Genomic DNA, 21,751 nt, shown 5'->3' with positions numbered 1-21,751 from the left:
GCAATATTGTTAGCTTTACAATGATAGAAGACATGAAACCATTAAAAACATTCATTTGTTCAGATTCAAGCTCTGCATTATTAAGTTTAAAATATAATCATTCAGGTAGTAGGACGGACATTTTATAAGAAATATTTCTACATTAATCAGAATACAAAATATTGGTTTATAGTTATACTTGTGTGGGCACCAGCACATGTTTGAGTAGAAGGAAATGAGAGGGCAGATAAAATAGAGGGCAATTCAAAATCCTTTTAGTGTTAGTTAAAACAACTAAATGTAAGCGAAAGAGTATTGTTAAACAAAAACTGATTAAATAATTGCAAAAAAGGTTGGATGAAGAAAAAACAGGAAGAAGGTTTTATAAAATTCAAAAGATAATAGGAGACAGAAGAAATGGAAGAAATAGAAAGGAGGAAAGAGTGATAAGATTGAGATTTGGACAAACAAATCGATGTTTTCGCATCCACCTGAATAATGTGTAGTTGCGCCACTGTCTGTGCTGATTCATTTTTTTGCAAAGCGATAAAAGCTGGTAGCTCTTGAATTGCTACAAAATAAAGCTGTATTTCCTCCTTCAGTCCACTGGCTGCAATGTTGACACCTTGAGATGCCATGAAACCTAAATTCTGAACATCATGGCATGGAGTCATCTCAGTTTTCCATGTCTGGCATATAACCATTCATTTTAGCTTTTAAACTGGTTCTAGTGATCATGTGTCCAGACAGAGGGATAATCAGTAGCCCAGCATTATGACCTGTTTGTTCTGAAGATCCTGCAGCTTCCACTTCTCTTCCTAACATGGCGCCTCCTCACCCTGACTCTCACACTGACAGGAGGAACCACAGAGCTCTGTTAGGTTAAAGCTCATCTTCTGAAGTTGGGATATTTTTCCTCCAACAGGTTCCAGAGGAATCACCTCAAACCAGATGTTGAACTGGATTTTCTTTCACTATCATTTGTGAATGTTAGAGCCTCATTTTCAACAGTGGAGCTATAAAGGTTGAAAAAAGTTATCATTTTGGAGAAAATCTCATCAACATCAATATTTCCACTAAATAAGAGGCAAAAGAAAGTTTGATAAAGGAAAAGCCTCTCAGAATCTGAGCCCGACAGCACCAAACTATTTTTTATATTAGACAATTAATTTAATTTCACATAATTATCACGGTAGAAGCCATTGTTTGTTAAATACTTAATGTAAAATATTTAACGTGTTTGATATTTGTTGTAAATGACGTATGCTCCCACAGAACGAGGTAATTAGTCCAAGTTTGTTGTTTATTGAACGTTCAGAAACTACAGCGACTGTGATGCACCACATCAAATGTAAACAACCTGAACAGGTGATCAACTCTAAACCACTCCTACCTTTTTACTCTCCGTCTCTCTTTGTCATTTAAGCACACCCGTTGCCCTGGCAACCTCCTGCGCTCTACAAGCCGAGCAGAGTTTACGTTAAAAATATAACATTCAGTCCGTTACAATATTAGGTTTGCAGGCTTGATATTTATTTTGCAATGATTATTAATAAGCTCCCTGAACACAGTGGTGGTTGATGAGTTCATTTTAACTCCTGCTCTGCTCGTTCTTTTGGTAATAGAACCGAAACGCACAGAATTGCGCAACACCTTGTTGAAACAATAATCACTGAGATTATTATTATTGTTGTTGGGTCATTAATTTGAACACGTTTTGTTGATTTTTGTTGTTGTTGTACTTTAATAAAGTTATGAATGTTTTGATAATCCAGTCAGAGGACGTGCTGGTCTCAGCGTCCTGGCCGTGTCGATCCACAATCCAGCGATCGTCGTGTTGCTCCGCTGCTCTAGCAAAGCACGAACAGTTCAGAAACGATATGAAATGGGGAAAAAGTTATTTATTAACTGATTAAGTGGTGTTTTAGATTGTTCTTAAAAAACTAATCAGTCACAGCTGATTAGTGGGTGAACTCACGGCTGCACAGTGAACCCGTTGATTTTATACAGCAGGTACTGCGTACCCCCATTAAATCTTTTAGGGGTACGCAGTACCCTGCCGTTCCCCCTTACTTTCACCCCTGGTTATAACACATAATTTAAGTTTTATAATATATGTTACATTGTTTCATTTCTAATATAGGCTCTTGTGTCAGATAATTTAAGTCAATGTTAGAGAATAATTATTTTTTTTAGATTTACGGAATCTCAGTTAGCCTTCATAGCGGCTGAACCCGTATTACACCAAACACTGTAGCTAATATTAGCTGGTATCAAATACAGTAAAGTAATATTCTAATCACAATAAATACACAATAATATGTCCATCTTACTTGTGAAATGTTGTCTGTGGAGCCTCACATCAATAGTCCATCGATCAGAACAACAATATCCCTCAGTGCTGAGGCATCTTCTGCTGTTTTGGTTGAACAAAGTAGGAGGGACGACCGCTCCAAGATGGCCGCCGTATTTCCTGCGCCGGAGCAGCCAATGCGGGGTCTGCTCTTATATTATGTCTATGCTTTACTACGTCGCGAGATAATTACGTCATGCAGTACGCGACACTAATCCATGTTCATCACGCTGTGTGTGGAGTCTCGTGTCAGTGTGACATTGTGCTTACTCTGAACGATGAAAGAAAAAAACAAGAGTTCCGGTAGAAAGAAACCAAAAACCGCTCAGACAAGAGGGAGCGCTGATCCAGTAAAATGCTTCGAGAAGTGGAAGAACAAGTACATGAAGGGGAGAGACCGTGTGAAACAAAGGAGAATGCAGAGGAAGAAACCCGAGTGGCAACTAGAAAGGGAATACATCAAAAGTCTGGTGAGCAGATATGGTGACATCAACACGATGGACGTTTGTAAGTTTTCGGACTTTCCAATCTCGAAGAAGACCCTGTTGGGTCTACAGGAGGCTCAGTATCGCCAGCCCACAGAAATCCAGAGACAGACGATCGGCTTCGCTCTGCGTGGTAGAGATGTCCTTGGTGCTGCGAAGACTGGTTCCGGAAAAACTTTAGCCTTCCTCGTTCCGGTGCTTGAGTGTCTGTATCGTCATCAGTGGAGCTCAGCGGACGGCCTCGGTGTCCTCATCATATCACCAACCAGAGAACTCGCCTATCAAACCTTCGAAGTTCTCCGCAAAGTAGGCAAAAATCACGAGTTTTCCGCGGGGCTCGTCATCGGGGGTAAAGACCTGAGGAGCGAGTCAGAGCGGATATCCCGCACCAACATTGTGATATGCACCCCGGGGCGCCTGCTGCAGCACATGGACGAGACGGCCTCCTTCCATGCTAGCAGTTTGCACATGCTTGTCCTCGACGAGGCGGACCGCATCCTGGACATGGGCTTTGCAGACACGCTCAATGCCATAGTGGAGAATCTGCCCAAGTCACGACAGACCCTGCTGTTTTCCGCCACACAGACCAGGAGTGTGAAAGATCTGGCCCGTCTTAGTCTCAAGGATCCAGAGTTTGTGTGGGTTCATGAGAAAGCCAAGTTCAGCACGCCGGCCACCTTGGAGCAGAGCTACGTGGTGTGTGAGTTGCACCACAAAGTGAACATGCTCCATTCCTTTATTAGAAGCCACCTGAAGAAGAAGATTATTGTGTTCTTTGCCTGCTGCAAAGAGGTTCAGTATCTGTTTCGAGCCTTCTGTCGTCTAAGACCTGGGATTCCCATCCTGGCGCTGCATGGCAAGCAGCAGCAAATGAAGAGGGTGGAGGTCTACAACAGTTTTGTCAAGAAGCAGAGTGCTGTCCTCTTTGCCACAGATATTGCTGCTAGAGGCCTGGACTTCCCTGCTGTCAATTGGGTGCTGCAGTTTGACTGTCCAGAGGATGCAGACACCTACATCCACAGGGTAGGCCGCACAGCGAGGTACAAGGAGGGTGGAGAAGCTCTGCTGCTCCTTCTGCCCTCTGAAGAGAGAGCCATGCTGGCCCAGCTGCAGGAGAAGAAGGTTCCCATCAATCAGATCCAAGTGAGACACCCTGCATCCACACACAGTCTGACTCACAGTCAACAGTTTACATTCGACATCAATCCTTTGCTGTTGATGTTAAAAGGTTCCCATGAAGACGACTTCAGCCACACTGAGCATTTCTGGCTGAAGTCGTAATCGAGGGTGAGAACCTAAGTCGAGTCCATGCTTAGAAATAAACCAAGTTGAAGGAGACAATATCATTTCCAATAAGTAAAATGGTTAGCTGTTCTCTAAGGAGCTTGTTAATAGCAACCAAAAAGTGTTTAGTTTCTCTGCAATGTGTTTGGGGTGTATGGGTATTTTTTATTTAAAGGGTAAAACATTTATTTCAAAAGATTAAAATATTCCTCATTGTTTTTTTAATATTTAATTCAAACCTGGTAGCTTGGGAATAGTTTAATTTCAACATGAATTTTTGTCAAATTTATGTTGAGATGAATTTGACAAATTGACATTTTTAGAGTTCCTTTGTAAAAGAGCCCAAATATAAATATAATGTATTTTTTAAAATACCATTTTACAAAATGTTTTTGCCACCTATGTTTTCTTCACACTAGTGTAGTAGGCTGTAACCGAGTCTGGTTTTTAAAGTTAAGCTGGGTTGGGTACCAAATACAACACTGACACTTTTATATTAAACATTTTTATTTTAATCCATTAAACTGCAGGCTCTTTAACAGTGTTTTCATCATTTATACACTGTATTCAGGCAGTACAATTGCTTAAAATTAAAATGCATCATTTTTCTTTCTTCACATTTAATTTTCTTGAAGCTGTGAATTAGAGGTATGAAAATGTTTATTTCATATTCATACCCACAACTCAATTGAATCTGTGTTGATTTCAGGTGAATCCAGAAAAAGTGCACTGTGTGCAGCAGAAGCTGGAGGCCTTCCTGGCCCAGGAGACGGAGCAGAAAGAACGAGCCCAGAGGTGCTTTGTTTCCTACCTGCGCTCAGTCTATCTAATGAAAAACAAACAAGTCTTTGACGTCTTTGAGCTGCCGATTAGGCAGTATGCTCTCTCGCTGGGCCTTGCTGTTTGCCCTAGGGTGCGCTTCCTCAGTAAAGCCCATGCACAGAAAGCAGAGAATGAGGATGAGGAGCAGTCTGATGAAGAGGAAGAACTCCAGAGCTTTAGAGTTCAGCTGAGTAAGAAAGTGCCCTGTGAAGTTGTTGAACACGACACAGAAGAAAATGTGGACGAGTCCTCAAAAGCACTTCATGGTGACATTAGTGAAGATGAAGATGATCTTCGAGACTTGGAACTGCTGACTGTCAAAAGAAAGGATGTCTTTGAGCTGTTGGGGCACCCAGAGTGTGTGGAGGACACTTCCCAAGGCCCAAATAACACCAGAAAAGAAACTAAGTTCAAAAAGACCAAAAAGCTCTTAAAGAGAAACTTCCAAATCAATACCAAAACTACTTTTAATGAAGAAGGAGAAGCTATGCAGCTTTGGCCCCCAGTGCAGCAAACGGTAACTGCTGAGGATGAGGAAGACGATGTTTTAGGCATCAATGTGGCAAAGGCCAGAGACAGGCTTAGACGTGAAGACCAGGAGTTTGACAAGCAAGAGTACAGACGCAAGGTCCAAGCTGAGCACAGAAATAAGAGGCTCAAGGCCAAAGAGGCCAGGAGGGAAGCAAGTAAGCGGCAACGAAGGTCAGATGAGGAAAATGTAGCATATTTGGCCTGTCACAGCGGGGGGGACTTTGACTCCAGCTTCTTGCCAGACCCCGATCAGTTGCACTCATCAGAAGAAGAGGAAGAGGGTTATGCTAAAAAACAACACAGCTGCAGCGAGGAGCCTGACGAGAAAGAAAGGAAAGGAAAGCAGCTGAATGATGAGCATACTGGCCTGGACACTGGCCTGGACACTGGCCTGGACACTGGCCTTTCACTGGCTGACGACGAGGAGCTGGTTTTACATCTGCTGCGTGGACCAAAGTAGAGACTGCCAGGGACTGAAATTGAAACTGATTGAAAACACACCGACTGAATTCAGTTCTGGGTTCAAACATTGTCTGAAAGTATCAAATTAAGGGCCAGATCAATGTCTGTTTCTGTTTCTGTTGGACCTTTGGTTAAGGTGTTCAAACTACAGATCATCAGGCTTGCAAGTTTGTCTGATCTATGTCTGGGTCATGAAAAGGTCACCTACAGATTATGTTTATACATTATTTTTCCTCACATATATGCCATATAATAAAGGAACAAATCGGGTCCAGAATTCCTGGTTTTTCCATTTATTCTTGATTCCTGACTATTGCTGGTTGTTGAGTGCTGGTTTTGCTGTTTAAAATCAATAAATCTAGATATGACATTACTACTGAGTTTGTGATTAAATATCTTCAGTGTAATTTTCCCACCTCTGCTGCTATGGACATTAGTCAAGAAACTACCAGTGTGGCTGTTTTAGTTCAGTTTTCAAGTTATAAGTCACACCAGCCTGCGTTGTCAGCTATGTTACTCTGGCCTGTAGCAGAGATGACTTCATGTGTTGACTGTTCAAATTTAGTTTGACGACTTCTTCAAGTTTAGGAGGGAATGATAAACTAGAACTTTAGGGTACAGAACTCCAGTTTATGCCTGGATGACTGCTAGTCTAAAAATACACTGCTTCTTTTGATCAATGGTAAGAACAGCAGAGGTTAAATCTGCTTACAAATTGGGAAATTAAAAGTTCCAATTTGTGTGTTTAGCTAATCTGAGTTGAGGCATATAAACTGTCAGATATTAGGCTATTTTTGCATTGCATTTGTGGAATGTGCTCAGATATACAGTCTCCACTTTCTCTGAAAATAAATCTAAGTTAAATTTACAAAGCGCTTTTCACAGGCACAAAGTATTCCATAAATAACAAGACTATATCACACATTGTATAAAAACTAACAAGACCCTGGGAGAACAAATCTTTCAGCTGCTTTTCTAGCGAACAGCAATGGGCTTAAAATAAGCAGAAAAACTAAAAAATCAAGCAAAGAAGATGGTTTACCATTGCTTTTAAAATACGTGGTGACAGTGTTGTGGCAAAGTCACGAGGTTGTAAAGATATTAGATTTGAAGCTATCGAGAATACTTAAAGACAACAAAGTACATTTTATATGTATGTGCAGAGTGCTTGAGCCAGCTTGTATGCGGCCTGTTGCGGTTATTCCTGCTCATTTACATTTCATTTTTGTTAGACTTGTAATAAGTCGTTTTTTTGTAAATGCTTCAATATTCAATGAAAAAAAATCGTTAGATTTTTAATCATATTCCATCGTTTATTTTAACGGGCTGCGTGCTTCACTTGTAATGCGTCACCTTTCGTTTCCTCGTCTTGTTTTTCTTTTATAATTGTTTCTACCGGAAAAAAAAAGCCGGCCACACTTCCGGATCACGTGTTATTCGGTAGAGTGGTGAACGTTGCATTTCAGAACAAAAATACTGAACGCACAGACTACATGACATGTTACATTTCAGGGGTCCATTTTAGTTCGATTCTAACAAAGTTATCGGGTTATAGGCCAAAATCTGCATTTCCATTGACATTACATTTAGAGGATGTTAACTGAAGGCATTGACTGCCTCTAATGACCACGACGTTTTATTTTGAACCCCACAGCCGGAAGTCATTTTCGAGGACACGATGCCAGTTGCAAGCGAGCTCTGACACTGAGATGCAGCAGATACACAAGTATTTGGACTAATTGTTCTTAACTGGATTTGGGGACATCATTGATGTCTACATGTACCAACAAACATGGCAGAGAGAAAGGACAATGAGGTAACATTCGTCACTGACTTAATTTGGAAAAACGGGGTCCATTTCCCCAGAACTTGAAGAACTTATGTTCTTTTCTAAATCATGAACGGAGCTAAAGATTTTTCGGCTGTGACATCCAGAGGAAGAAGCTTTGGTACAAAGGCTCAGTAGTTAAGAGGAGTTGGATAAAAAGCACGGGAATGTTTTAGTACTGCTTTCAATCAGGCGTCCACCATGCCTCGCCATATGAACAAAGATATTTCCTGCTCTATGAAAAATTCTGATTTTTAACCGTCAATAGCTCGTTATTTTATGTCAAATCTTCCTTTCATGAATCTGCGTTCAGACCATTGTTTACTCGACTCATATGTGTACCTCTGAAACTGACGGATTTTTGTGTTATAGCAAACTCCACCTATTTTCGTGACATGTGATGGCAGGACTCCACTGAAAAAACTAAACAAAAAACTCAAACTCAAGCAAATTTGGAGAAATGCTGTAGAAGCCTGAATGCATAAGTCTACGCTGTTCTTACTTGCCATTATTCCCAGAGAACTGCAGACTTGACCTTTATAGGATTATCTTGAGGTATGCTAATTTTACATCTTTCAGATAAAGCAATAGTTTGCTGACATGGTGCAAATGAACTAAATGTTCTAACTTTTCAAAGCTTTAATTCTGGGGAAAAGCACCACAAAAAATATGGACCAATAGTGGGCCAGTATTGGGTCATTGCTGTTGGTTAGTTTTACTATTTTATAGCACAATCCAGTAACTGCTACTTTTGGTTGTCATAAGTACTGTATTTATAAAATATGACTTATAAAAAATTGACTTCATAATTTAACACAGGTCTTCAAAATGGACGTCTGTCTCTTTAAGGAAGACCTGTACTCCATCTTCAGGAAGTCATCACAACATTGCTCCTCTATTAAACCCATAGCAATGTATTTAACAGTGTTGTATAATGAGCTTATATGCATAATTCCACCAGGTGTTTGCTAATTTAAGTTGCTAATCTGAAGGAGTTGAGTGGGGCAGTCGTGTGGGAGGGTCTGCTTTGTGAGACAGAAGCTCAGAAACTGAGGAGGAGCTTTGTCTCAAAGGTGGCACTCAGTCCCACCAATTGTTTTACAAACTCAAATGTTTGGCATGGGAGATTAAGGGATTTGTCATACATGCATGAAACACTCCAAGTATGTTTTTGATGGGGGAATAATATTAGAACATGACGTAAATCTCCTAAAAGTCGATTTTTACATTGTAGTGAATCTTTAAGGAAAGTGGGAGGTTAGATTTAGAAAATCCAACATGGCTGCCCAGTCCCTAGAAAGCAGGGTCTGGGCAGCCATGTTGTGGCTAGACTGGTCTTACCTGCAGGCCTGTCTAGCCACTGTTTGTTCAAATGTCTCTGGATGATGTAAGTGCATGAGATTTATAGCGGAAGGCTAATATCAGGATGTTTAGCTAATAGCGGTTTGCCTGGACACTGACTGAGCAAAACACCAGCGCTTTAATCAAACTCTAGCTCATTTGTCTGGAAAGTTTTGTTTGGTTGGGGAGGTGTGAATGTGCAGTTGAACTTTGATTTTAACCAATAAAATGGACTCTGGTTTGCCTAAAAACCTAGGTCTCGGTTTGGATGAAGGAACTCTGGTGCAGACGCAAGCAGACCAGAGACGACTTCAAAATCAGGAAGTGCAGGGCATTCTGGGTTAACACAACCTAAACAAATATAAGGGTTTATCACTAGAGGGAGAAATTGCTGTAGCCTTTTGACAAAAATAAAGGAGAAAGCCTACTACTGCTAAACTCTGAAGCTATACCATTTTTTTTATTTTTTACGTTTTGTGAAGAACAAAGATGCACTTGTATCGTTTTCTGACGTTTTCATATCGTTTCTTTCAGTAGTTCTTGGTGCAGTGCCATGACAGGCAAGGTGAACAGATTTTTCAAATTATTTGGATGATTTGATTTGGTGCAGCTTCAACTGAACATGTCTCAAATGTTGCAATTTTGGTCTCTAATCAAAGATCAAACAGAGACCTTTGGGGGGCCATAGCTGACATTGAAAGAAAAGTAAAACGGAAATATCCATATTTTTGAGGTTGTTACAATAATATGTTATAAGTACATGTCAATTGCTGAGTTGCAGACATGTAACCTGGATGAAATTCAGATGGGGGTCATGAAGTGGATTACTTTGGTTCAAAACAAAGCAAAATGGATTACAGCAAGTATGCTAATGCCCAAATGGGCTGTCACAGACAAGGTATCTCGAAAAAATATGCGTATATCTAGGATGTGGCCCATATTGTCTCGGTAGAATTGTCATGTAATCTTGAGGATTTTACCCGACATAATATCTAGTGCTGCAGACCTGATATTGTATGAAGAACCAGATGACAGCTTCTGTAAACCCAAATTTATGCTGGAGTTAACTTTGAGTCATTCTGCTTTTCTACAATGTAGGTCAACCATTTGCAGCAATCTCCAGAAACCCCATTAAAACCATGGTTCGTGGCCAGAGAGAATGAAGAAATAGTCACAGCTCAGGTTAACGATAGTGACCCAGAGTTGGGAATCTACATCACCTGCTGCTCTTAGACAACCTAAAAAAATAGTAAAGTAAGATGTAAAATGTTTAGTGCTGTTGTTAGCAGCACTAACCTAGCTGCTAACAACATTAGCACTCAAACCTTTTCTGAGGACAACAAAGCTAGGGAGTAAAAATAATACCTTATATGAATGCTTGTCTTTACCATACCATACCATACCATACCATACCATGCCATACCATACCATACCATACCATACCATACCATACCATACCATACCATACCATACCATACCATACCAACTTTATTTATAAAGCACTTTAAAACAACCACAGCTGATACAAAGTGCTGTACATTAAAACTTTCTACCTCTCTAGCTCTCGGTGAAGGTGGATGCTTTTCCCTCTGCTCCTCTCCCTACTCATTCTCGTCCTGCTTGCTCTTGTGTTGCTTTTTTGAAGCCTTTCTTTGTACACCCTCCAAATCTACAAATTATGGATCTGGTCAGCCAGTCTCGCAATGCAATTGATTAAAATTTCCTCAACGAGAAGACTGGGCACAGGAGAGCTCTCTTGTCCTGCGGGGACACATCCAGCAGGATACACCCTGGATTTATTCATGATAACAGGATTTCTGCTGTTTGGAGCTGGTGGATGTCTGGCTTATCGACAAATTTGTGACAGACTTGGCCGAACTAGCGAACACTCAGGCTGTTGGTGTGGACAGAGACACAAGTTGGATGTGAGTCTTGCAGCCCAGCTGAGGACTCAAAAACTCACTAAAGGGGTGGAATCGATCTTGGAGAAGTTGCGTACTTTGGTTCAGTGAAACGACCACAATTTGAATAATTGGGATGAACTATAAGAGATTTACCGGTTAAAGACTCTAGGACAGACAGAAATTTTACGTCTGCCCGATCTAAAGAGAATTTGTTATTCTGAATCTGGCTCTCTGTGGCCTTCTGGCTATCTCAAATCTCCTGGAGTTTATGTAAACCAGGGGTGCCCAAAGTCGGTCCTTCAGGGCCGGCATCCTGCATGTTTTAGTTCTCCCCCTGGTGGTAGTAACAACCTGTTCACTATGTCAATGTTCTTCTTAGGCCTCTAATGAGCCATCATTTGAACCAGGTGTGTTAAACCAGGAAGAGAACTAAAACATGCAGGATGCCGGCCCTCGAGGACCCACTTTGGGCACCACTGATGTAAACAAACTGCTCCTTCCCATCTCCTCACCCCTCCCGAAGTCACCCTGGAATCTTATGGCTGAACTCTCAAAGACTCAGTCTTGATTATTCCACATTTATCAGAGACTTTATTTGGGAGAACGGGCTGAGAGAGAAATGGGCTGATCTGCAAATACGGAGTGTGTGCGTTGCATACACACACTCCCTGACCTCAATGTTGCCAACATGTTTTTGTCTTGCTATATGTGCCATATCATACCTAATGTTGTCTTCTCATCCTATTTATCGATTACTTTTTAGATTATTACTTGTTAGAAACTGTGGAGAACTCACTTTTAATCCAGAAAAGGAATTAGAACAAACTTGGACTCTAGAGACTCTAGTTTACTAGTCACTCTTTAGCTTATTGTTTATAATCTGTAGAGTACTCACTATTTAGACCAATATTATGCTTCTTAGATTACTTTTTCGATTATTATGCAGAGAGACCCTTGTTACTGCAACCCAGGAACAAACTTAGAATCCAGAAAAAAATCTTCCAGAACAGGAACATTTAGTTTTTTTATTACTTAGAAACTGCAGAGTACTCATTACTTTTACAAATTTAGAACATACTTAGAAAGTCCAGAGATTACTTACTTATACTTATCTAGCAACCCTCAATAGGAGTATCTAGTTTATTTACTTTGGATCAACATTCTATTCCTTTTTGTCTTTTACTCTTTCCTTTATTTTGTTTGTATTTCCTTTTAATTTCTATAAAGCACTTTGAAATGCCTTGTTGCTGAAGATGTGTTATATCAATAAAATTACCTTACCTTCTCAATAACTGTCCAATAAAATATTTGAAAATACAATTTAAACAATATGATCGTTACCTGTTAGAAACCGGGCGCTGCAAACTCTGGCATTGTTAGTTTCCGCACCTTCTGTTTTTAGCTGTAGATCATTGATCCACTTTTCTTGTCTTTGTTCAGTAAATTTTTTCAAAATTAACTTCCTTGTGACCAACTACCTTTGGAAAACAAAAATAACATTTCTCTTTCTGTCTATTTGAACAGTTGAACAACTGTACACGACACCATCGTCAGGCATTTTGATGTTGGATTAACATAAATAAATGGGCTGCGTTTACTTCCTGACCCCCATCTGCATTGCGTGACGTCGGTACTACGTCATCTGCAACCTAGCAATGTGAAGAATGAACAAATTGTTGTTACTATAGATGGACGGCTGCTGTGTGATTGGTGGAGGAGTTCTGACACACATCGTCAGTGAAAAGTAACATTTTTTTCCTACAAATTTAGCCTGTAACTTAGACATGGACGGAAACTGAAAAGATTGAGAACATAGATTGTACCAGAGAGCCATTTAAGTTTTTGTTGGTGTTAGTAAAAGCCCTTCTTTTATTGACTTGCAATTGGCTTACATGTAACATCATGTACTTTGTGCTTCCCATTACGAGGTGGAGGAGGCAGACCAGATCTTCCTGCTCATGAAGGAGGACTATCGGATATCCAGGAATGTGCGTCTAGCATGGTTTCTCAGGAATTTGAATCAGATCATCTGGCCAGCCTCTACATCTGAATTGGTAAGTTAGTTCAGCTTCACAAATGGGTCATGTTTTGTGCCCGAGTTTCTTCCTAATCTATTTTCACATGTTTTCTGTGCCTGTGTGATAAAATTGCATGCAGGATGGGTGCAATCTGCTGGGCCAATCACACAGTAAAAAATTCTGACAATCCCAAGAAACTTTCTCGAGATCCTAAATTATTTTCTCGAGAAACTTTTTTGATGAAAGATACTGAAGGTAGTGGAAAAAATAGGTGTTTCCGTTGTTTTAAAAGGTTTATGTCAGTCTGCCTTTTCCCCATCGATACGCTTCCTTACCGCCCTGCACCTTAGGGGTAAAGAAAAACAAAAACAAACAAAAAAAAACGACGCTGGGCTGAAAAAGGTTGAGAAACACTGATTTAGTTGATAATGTTGCATGTTCTAAATTACTTGCAAAAACATTGAAAGGATTCTTATTTAATGTTGAGGGATTTTTGCCTGTAAGGCAAACCTTTAGGGCATTTTGTTTTGAGTTGAAATGTACTGAAGTCTTATTTAAGTTTGAGTGTTTAGCTTGTTAATTTTATTGTTAGAAGCAATTGTTGCACTATTCAAAGACACTTTTTATTAAACTGTGGCAATAGCAATGGTATAGTTAATTTCTATCATAACTATAAGTTTCAGGCTCAGGATTTTTTTTTTTTACTTTAAGCCCTGTATCCTAATCTGGGACATCTCTAGACCATAGGTGTCAAACTCCAGTCCTCAACAGCTGGTGTCCTGCAGATTTTAGATGTGTCACAACAGGTACAAAACACTGGAATGAAATGGCTTAATTATCTCCTTCTTGTGTAGATAAATTCTCCAGAGCCTTGCTAGTAACCTAATTACCCTATTTAGATGTGGTGCAGCAGGGGCACATCTAGGCCTGTCGCGATAAACGATAAATCAATTAATCAGACAATAAATGAAACCCATCGACCTCATTTTAATTATCTTCTTTGTCGTCTCTTCCGGCCTTTTTTCTTTCTGTTGATGACACTGAATGAAAAAAGGCTCAGCTCCGGTGCTCTCCACTGACCTTCCCTTCCTCATTTCCTTAGTCTAATGTCCAGCGCACATTACACGAGTTGTCGGCCCATTTTCAAACCCTGAGACACACATTTACCGATAGAAATCCTAGTTATGACGGTTCGATCGGGTTCGTCGTGCCGTGTGGTGTCCAGCCACATGGGCACAAAATAATGGCTACAAGTCCAGTTAACTAATTTTAAAATCAGGCATTAATCAATGCTTTACTAGAATCTACCTGTGATGCATGTGGCTCAGAGTAAAGTCCTGACTGAATGAAAATCATTGTAACCTATTTATGTCACGTTAACGAAGAACAGCTGAAAAGTTACCAGGTTTATCAACTGAGGTAGCAATTTGGCTTCAACTCCTCCTCTTGTCATTTCTATATTCTTTGCACGAAATGTTGAATAAATATTAATGTTGTTTCCACATATCATCTCCAATGTCCGCTGGACTTTGTGTTGCGGCATGTCAGCTGTTTGGGATTCCCCTCCGTAATTTCCCCTCAGAAAGCACGGAGGAGAATCCGCGCTTTCTGATTGGCTACCTGTCACATTCAGCGTTAAACTCCCAGTCGGGGAAAACCCCTGATTTAGATCGGAGCGGCCACGACGATCTGCCGTAACACACCACACACTGCAGGATGATCGATTACAAAATCACCAGAGACAATCTTAGATCGGCCAACGTTTTAAGATTATCGTAAGGAGAAAATAGGGGCAAAAAATCGTGTAGTGTGAAATACTGCATTAGGTAGTCAGATGTGCCCGTTTTCTCTATTTAAATCTAGTGATTACTGAAAGGCAATATAGTATACAGACTTCATAATCTGCAGTCTTTTGGTTGAATGCAGTATTTATTTCCACTTCGGCTTTATGTTGTTTAGTTTTTATTCAAGTACGATTTTTGTTAATGGAGACTGAGAATCCATTTTATTTTTGTTTTTGGTTGTTTTGTTTATTTAGTTCATCAGTTCCAGTGTTATGTGTTCTTTTGAAAATAAAGTGTATCTATCTATCCATTAAATCAGTGTCAAAAGGTCTTGAAACAATATTATCGTTTATCGCAATAATTTATTAGGCAATTAATCGTCCAGCAAAATGTGTTATCGTGACAGGCCTAGGCACATCTAAAAGTTGCAGGACATGTGGCCCTTGAGGACTGGAGTTTGACACCCCTGCTTTAGACCGTAACAAACATGGTGAATCGTCCTATGTGTCTTGTTTAGACTTCACCACCATCACCGTCTTTACTGTATAAACAGCATTTTTACTCAAAAAGGAACGAACGATTTTTCATTAAGCTTCTAGGAATCTCGAGAAAATAAGTCGGGATAGCTTTTTGTTTTTTTTTCTCCATGTCCTCTTACCTACTCTGTACATTTCTGCTAATTGGACTTGGTTATTGTAGTATTATGACTGTATTCTTGTATTTGAAAATAAAAATCTCTTAGCTTGGCCATGAAACTGTCATACTTGCTTTAGTGACGTCTGCTCCCATTTTTTTTCTGCTATCAAACTTCTCCATCTTTCCTCTATGATGGTAGATATATGTAACTTCCGCTCCGTTTGTATTTTTTTCTCCGCTCATTTTTCCAACGGCACTGTGTAGCTACTTCTACCGGCTTGAACAGGCAGCCTGTTGACTCGTTTGAACACTGCTGCCACCTAGTGACCGGAGGCTGTTTATCAGTTAAGCATGAATACAGACAATTATAAAGTACTGCTTCTTGCGCCCCCCGACACCTCGCCATGCGGGCAGTGGCGCAACTACACAATATTCAGGTGGATGCGAAAACATAGATCGGCACCCCCCCACCCCAGGGAAGGAACGTCAGGGTGAAGGAGCGACGCTCACTCGACCCACCCCCCACCCCCATTTACCTCGTTATGTGCACGAGGTGAAGGAGCGGAAGGCGCGTGATGAAGTGTATGGGAAAACATCATCGGCGCGCCACCCCCTCCAGACGGGGTTTTGGCGCCCCCACTGGTGCTGCGCCCCTATGCGTTGCATACCCTGCATACCCACTTTTTGAGCCACTGCCTGTAAGTAGCAGCTTATACTTCAAAACGAGCCTTTGTGTTAACATATGAGGAATTCATATGTTACAGTTACTTTCCCTCAATGTAATATATACTAGTCAGTCCTAGTGACCGTTTCACTAACGGCTTTTGCCCATGTGCTTTCTGGGCAAAAATCAATCAAGAAACATCCTCATGTTGGTGACACTTTAAAGTAGGTATGTCCCCTGCCTGAGATGGTTATTAATGGGCATGCTTGGATGCTCTACGCAATGCAATTATAGGCCTAGCTGTAAATGTCACTCTTGTTCACCAAGGTTGACTCATGAAAGTTGACTGTATTGAATGTCATAAAACTTTTGTTGGTACTTTACATTTCCTAGGTGAGTCTGCTCATTGATGTTCTATCTTTGCTGTGCCATTTCCTCATTGTTGTGAAATTTTTGTTCCATTCATGATCAAATCTCTTGTGATGCACTTGCACCAAGATTGATTTTAACAAATGCCTCCCATTATTCTCATAATATTGGAAACTATATCTCAATGGTGTTTGATGGATTTTTGTTTAACAGCAAAACTCTGAAAATGAGTTGGATTTGGCTGCTGTCCAACCGAAGGGATGGCAGCCAGATTCCATCCCAACTACAGCCCCCTGTGTTTTGATGCCATCCACCCGGGCAACCTTTCTGGCCCGCAGGTATCGCTTCATCATTGAACTGGACCTCAGCCCTTCCACAGGGATTGTGGTAAGAGTTTTAATCAGAAGTTAACAGACACACATCTATAAATGTTGTGTATGTCAAATTTCAGGATTGATCTTTTCTAAATTTGGAATGACTATACGTAATGGCTAGGGCTGGGTATTTGTTGTTTGTTTTCCTTGAGAACCTCACGATTCAATTTGATATTGCTTTAAATACTTTGATATTGAATTTAATTTATTTAAATTGGACAGTGCTTATTAATGAACGTACGATAATGTCATAAATGCACCAAATTTAGCAAGATGAAAATTTCCATCCATTCTCCTATAAAAGAAACATACAAATTCTACACATAAAAATAAAGAATACAGTAAAAAATACATATGTTCTATATCCTCCTGACTACCAGTAGTTCATTTTTGTCCTCTGTAGAGGATATTTCTAAACTTGAATATCTCCCACCCCCTGCATTCTACTTAATTAATTCATTTCAGAGGACATCTAGGGCTTTTCAATGATACCACATGTGAAGGGGTGGAACTTTTGTACGTAGCTTTTTCTAATTCATAAAAATGGTGTTTATCAGTAATAACCCATTTTATGGGAAGAGACAAAGTAAGTGCATAAAACCTTTTGTTACCTTACAAAGACTGGGATTTAAAAAAAAATGGTGATTGGACAATATTTCTTTCCTGGTAGTCAGGAGGTTAAGGGGATAGGAAAACTTATTTTAAGGTTCCTTAAAATAGGAATCTATGTATCGCACCTTGAATAGCCATGGTGTTATACATTACTTAAATAACATGTACATTAATATTTAAATTAAACTTAATTCACCTTTTCCAATTGTTGTTTTTGTTGTGTCTTGGTGCATTACTGTACAGTGACCTTGAGTGTCTTGAAATCCAATTTTTCATTATTATTTTTATTAATCATTGATGCCTCATAAGGTTATCCTCTGTTTAAACTTTTGTTGCATAAAAAAGTTCTAAAAGTATATAGAATTAAAAATATCTTAAGCATTTCATTTTGCACACTGCCCCAACTCAATATCGAGACTTGGCTTGTCTGATTTGCTGAACACATAGTTGTTGTCATAATGCACTATTTGATGTGTCCTGGTTTGTACTCTGCAGGATGACAGCACAGGAGAGATGATCTTTGATGAAGTGTTTCATGCATTGTCTAAGTGCCTGGCTGGACTGGCTCAACCATTTAAAGTTCCTGGAACAGATCAGCTTTTCAAGCCCAAGATCTTCATCACCATTTTGGTTTATTCATCAATAATTGGTCTTTCTTCTCACCAGGTTATATTTATCCTGTATTTCATCCACTTAACTAAAGCAAGTTTTCTTTTTAATGATATGAGAGAGATGGTGTGTTTGTATTTGTGTGTGTCAAAGTCAGTTAAAGTGTGGGAGTGAATATATAGGTAACCATATTGTAAAATCTATGTATTGTCTTAGTTGGCTTGAATGGAACTGCAGTTAAATTCAACATGTACTGTTCAGTTTTGTGGTTTTTTTGGTACCCAATATTGATGTTGGGGCAGACTGTTCATACCATTCTAATTTGTAGAACGGTATGAACATCTACAGCTGATGGAGCAATTCCTTGCTGAGTGTTGATTTCCCTTGCAGGTTTTGGTACAGGGATGCCAGCTTGATAACGCAAACCTGAATGAGTTCCTACATCAGATCTATCAACAGCTCAGATCTCTGGAGAGCAACACAGCAGAAGTCCTGCATCAGCAGCAACAACAGGTATGCCCTATAAGCTGTGTTGCACATAGTGTTATTGATGTTATAAAAGCTTGACACCCCATCACTGCATACTGTGAAATCCAACATGTTCACCACGTCAAGTGTATCAGAGATGGTCAAGAAACAGAGTACAGAGACCTGGATGACCGCTTGGTGGCATGGTGTGGAAATAATCATCTTGTCTTGAATATTAGCATAACAAATAAAATGATTATAGATTTCAAGAGAAACGGGGTTAAATCAAACACTATTTCCATCATGGGAGAAGATTTGAGAAACGGAAATACTTCAGAGTTCACCTGGATAACAGACTAAGTTGGAGTTGCAACAGTAACAGTATATGACTGGACAGAGCAGACTTTGCTTTTTGAGGACGTTTTGGTCCTTCATTCTTTGCAGCAAGAAACTGTATAGTAGTGATGGGTAGATGAGGCGTCATGTATGGTTTCGACACATAGCAAAACTGTCGATACTGTCACTCAATACTGACACCTGCTGGACATTAACATTTCCTACAGGCAACGTAGTGATTTGATGACCAAGTCTATACAATAAGATTTAAGTGTTATGTATTTTATTGAATATTATACATTGTATTATGTCATATCTTCAGTTAAATTTAAAATATATTTGATATACAGTCAATAGAAAATATGAACATGTACCATAAAGTGAAAAATTAAGTGAATGTGTTTGGAATGAGGATGCATGGACTGTTTTTTCCCACATATTTTTATAAAAAAAAAGTTTTTACAACATTTTGAAATTTAGCCTTTTACGCTTTTTTGACAAAACTTCTGCTGTAGAAAAACATGAAGTAAGCACTACATTTACAGCAAACCCTTGTGTTTCTTAGGGGTTGCGTTCCGAAAATAACCCGTGTGTTTGGGCCTGTTAGGCCTGTCACGATAACATATTTTGCTGAGCAATTAATTGTCTAAAAAATTATTGCAATAAACGATAATATTGTTTCAAGACTTTTTGACACTGATTTAATGGAAATGACTAATAATGCATGCGATTTCCTGCCATAGATAGATACACTTTATTTTCAAAAGAACACATAACACTAAGTGATAAACTAAATAAACAAAACAACCAAAAACAAAAATAAAATGGATTCTCAGTCTCCATTAACAAAAAACATACTTGAATAAAAACTAAACAACATAAAGCCWAAGTGGAAATAAATACTGCATTCAACCAACAGAGTGCAGATTATGAAGTCTGTGTACTATATTGCCTTCAGTAATCACTAGATTTAAATAGAGAAGATGGGCACATCTGACTACCTAATGCAGTAGTTCATACTACACCATTTTATTTTTTTATTTAACATTTTCTGCAAAGAATATAGAAATGACAAGAGGAGGAGTTGGAGCCAAATTGCTACCGCAGTTGATAAACCTGGTAACTTTTCAGCTGTTCTTCGTTAACGTGACATAAATAGATAAATGATTTTCATTCAGTCAGGACTTTACACTGAGCCACATGCATCACAGGTAGATTCTAGTAAAGCATTGATTAATGCCTGATTTTAAAACTGGTTAACTGGACTTGTAGCCATTATTTTGTGCCCAGGTGGCTGGACACCACACGGCATGACGAACCCGATCAAACCGTTATACCTAAGATTTCTGTCTGCTAATTCTGTCGGCTATTTCCCCATTGCACTGATACATATAAAGCAAGTGGGATTCTACAAACTAAACCTAAACACTGTTACATCAGCAGCGACAGAAATGTAAAAAAAAAAAATGGAGGAAGATGCTCATTTTGCTGCTGAAAAGGAACTATTTTGAGTTTCGGTCACCAATTCCGTTTATTATAAGCAGCTTTGGGCTTGTTTTCTTCTTTCTAAAGTTGCTTGCAAATTTAATGAGTCGTGGGTTGCCCTTTTTGGGCTTGGAAATAAACAGACATGAACCCCAGAATTTGTCTGACATCCAGTTAGTTTTAGTCAGACTTTCCCTGTCAATCATTTCCCGGATGATCCGTCCCGCTGTGTCTTTGTTAATATCAAGTTCATATATGTGCTGTAAATAGAAGTCCTCACTTATATTTACTCCAGTTTTCTGGAGTGCGTTGCGCTTCAGAAAACTGCAAACATCAATACTAATTTGAACAGCGCAACAAACGTGAAAACAGCCATGAATGAACGAGTCCGTAAAGTTGCCCAACTAAACGCCATCATAATTATTAATATTAAGATAAGTGTCACAAATCTGTGCAGCCATCTGAGCTGTGGAGCCGCAGGTGGAGCACTGCGCTGTGTCAGCACATACAGGGCCGTAACGCAAAACCTGGAGGCTGGGGCAGGGAGGGGTGTGGGGTCTGAAATCCTATTTATAGTTGTCCAGACAGTGGAACACACAAAAACACACACAAATTACTAACATTTTTTTGTACTGTTGTAAACGGCACAAAATGGTAAACAATGTTAAACAATCTCCCCTGCAGTTCAACCTTGTAAGTGGAGACAAATTGTTGATGTTACCATTATTATTATTATTATTATTATTATTATTATATAAATAACTTGCTATTAAGAATTAGCAAAGCTCAATGTAAGTTTCACAGGTGGTGGAGCGTTGTTGTCAGCAGCTGATGAAAGTAACTAAAACATTACTTTTAATGTAACTTAGTTACTTTCACTCCTAGAGGAAGAAATAATTGTTTTTAATCAACTGAGTTGCTCTCTCCCGTCCTTACTGATAACTTTGCTTGTGAATTATTTTTAAAGTCACAATTTTTATGGTTTTATTCACATTATCGACATCATAACTGGATTACTTCAAACCTAAAGACCAGGAGATTTTCTCACTTTTATTTTTACCTCACTTTTCTTCACCTCCAAGAAGAACTAGGGCAAAATGCCCCCGTCCGACCCCAAGGACATTAGCAATATTCTACAACAACTTCAGTTTTTAGAAACAAAGATTCAACGGCTGGAGGTGAACTTTGAGATCAACGCTACCTGTGGATATGAAACATCTCTTCCTCAAACCAGCGGAGAGGTCGTACACCCCGCACCAAGCAGCTCACCCTGGATCGCTCAGGGCGCCAAGCCAAAACAAAAGTCTCACACTGCAGATCCCATGAGACGACTAACGGGGAGAACCCCTCACCTGGATGAATCAGCGTGGCCGGCTCTGAGCAGAAACCCACCTTCAACTTCAACAT

The 21,751-nt window shown here is 39.6% G+C and overlaps 2 protein-coding genes across 2 annotated transcripts in view; both read left to right on the top strand.

The window, feature by feature from the left end:
• The first annotated feature begins 2,497 nt into the window (after positions 1-2,497).
• ddx10 (DEAD (Asp-Glu-Ala-Asp) box polypeptide 10) lies at positions 2,498-6,289 on the top strand. Its single transcript, XM_008408128.2, has 2 exons — positions 2,498-3,960; positions 4,811-6,289. The coding sequence occupies exons 1-2, from the start codon at positions 2,611-2,613 to the stop codon at positions 5,912-5,914; spliced, it is 2,454 nt and encodes an 817-aa protein (XP_008406350.1). The 5' UTR covers positions 2,498-2,610; the 3' UTR covers positions 5,915-6,289.
• A 1,091-nt stretch (positions 6,290-7,380) lies between these two features.
• szt2 (SZT2 subunit of KICSTOR complex) overlaps positions 7,381-21,751 on the top strand; it is a 167,784-nt gene continuing 153,413 nt past the window's right edge. The window contains 5 exon segments of the mRNA XM_017304280.1: positions 7,381-7,732; positions 12,918-13,043; positions 16,674-16,847; positions 17,942-18,112; positions 18,446-18,568. Coding sequence (XP_017159769.1) covers positions 7,709-7,732; positions 12,918-13,043; positions 16,674-16,847; positions 17,942-18,112; positions 18,446-18,568 — 618 coding nt within the window. The 5' untranslated portion in view covers positions 7,381-7,708.

Source organism: Poecilia reticulata, linkage group LG4 (assembly GCF_000633615.1).
Source record: "Poecilia reticulata strain Guanapo linkage group LG4, Guppy_female_1.0+MT, whole genome shotgun sequence".
NCBI classification, from domain to species: domain Eukaryota; kingdom Metazoa; phylum Chordata; class Actinopteri; order Cyprinodontiformes; family Poeciliidae; genus Poecilia; species Poecilia reticulata.
Note: the sequence above shows the minus strand (reverse complement) of the source record. Positions and strands in the feature narration are given on the sequence as shown.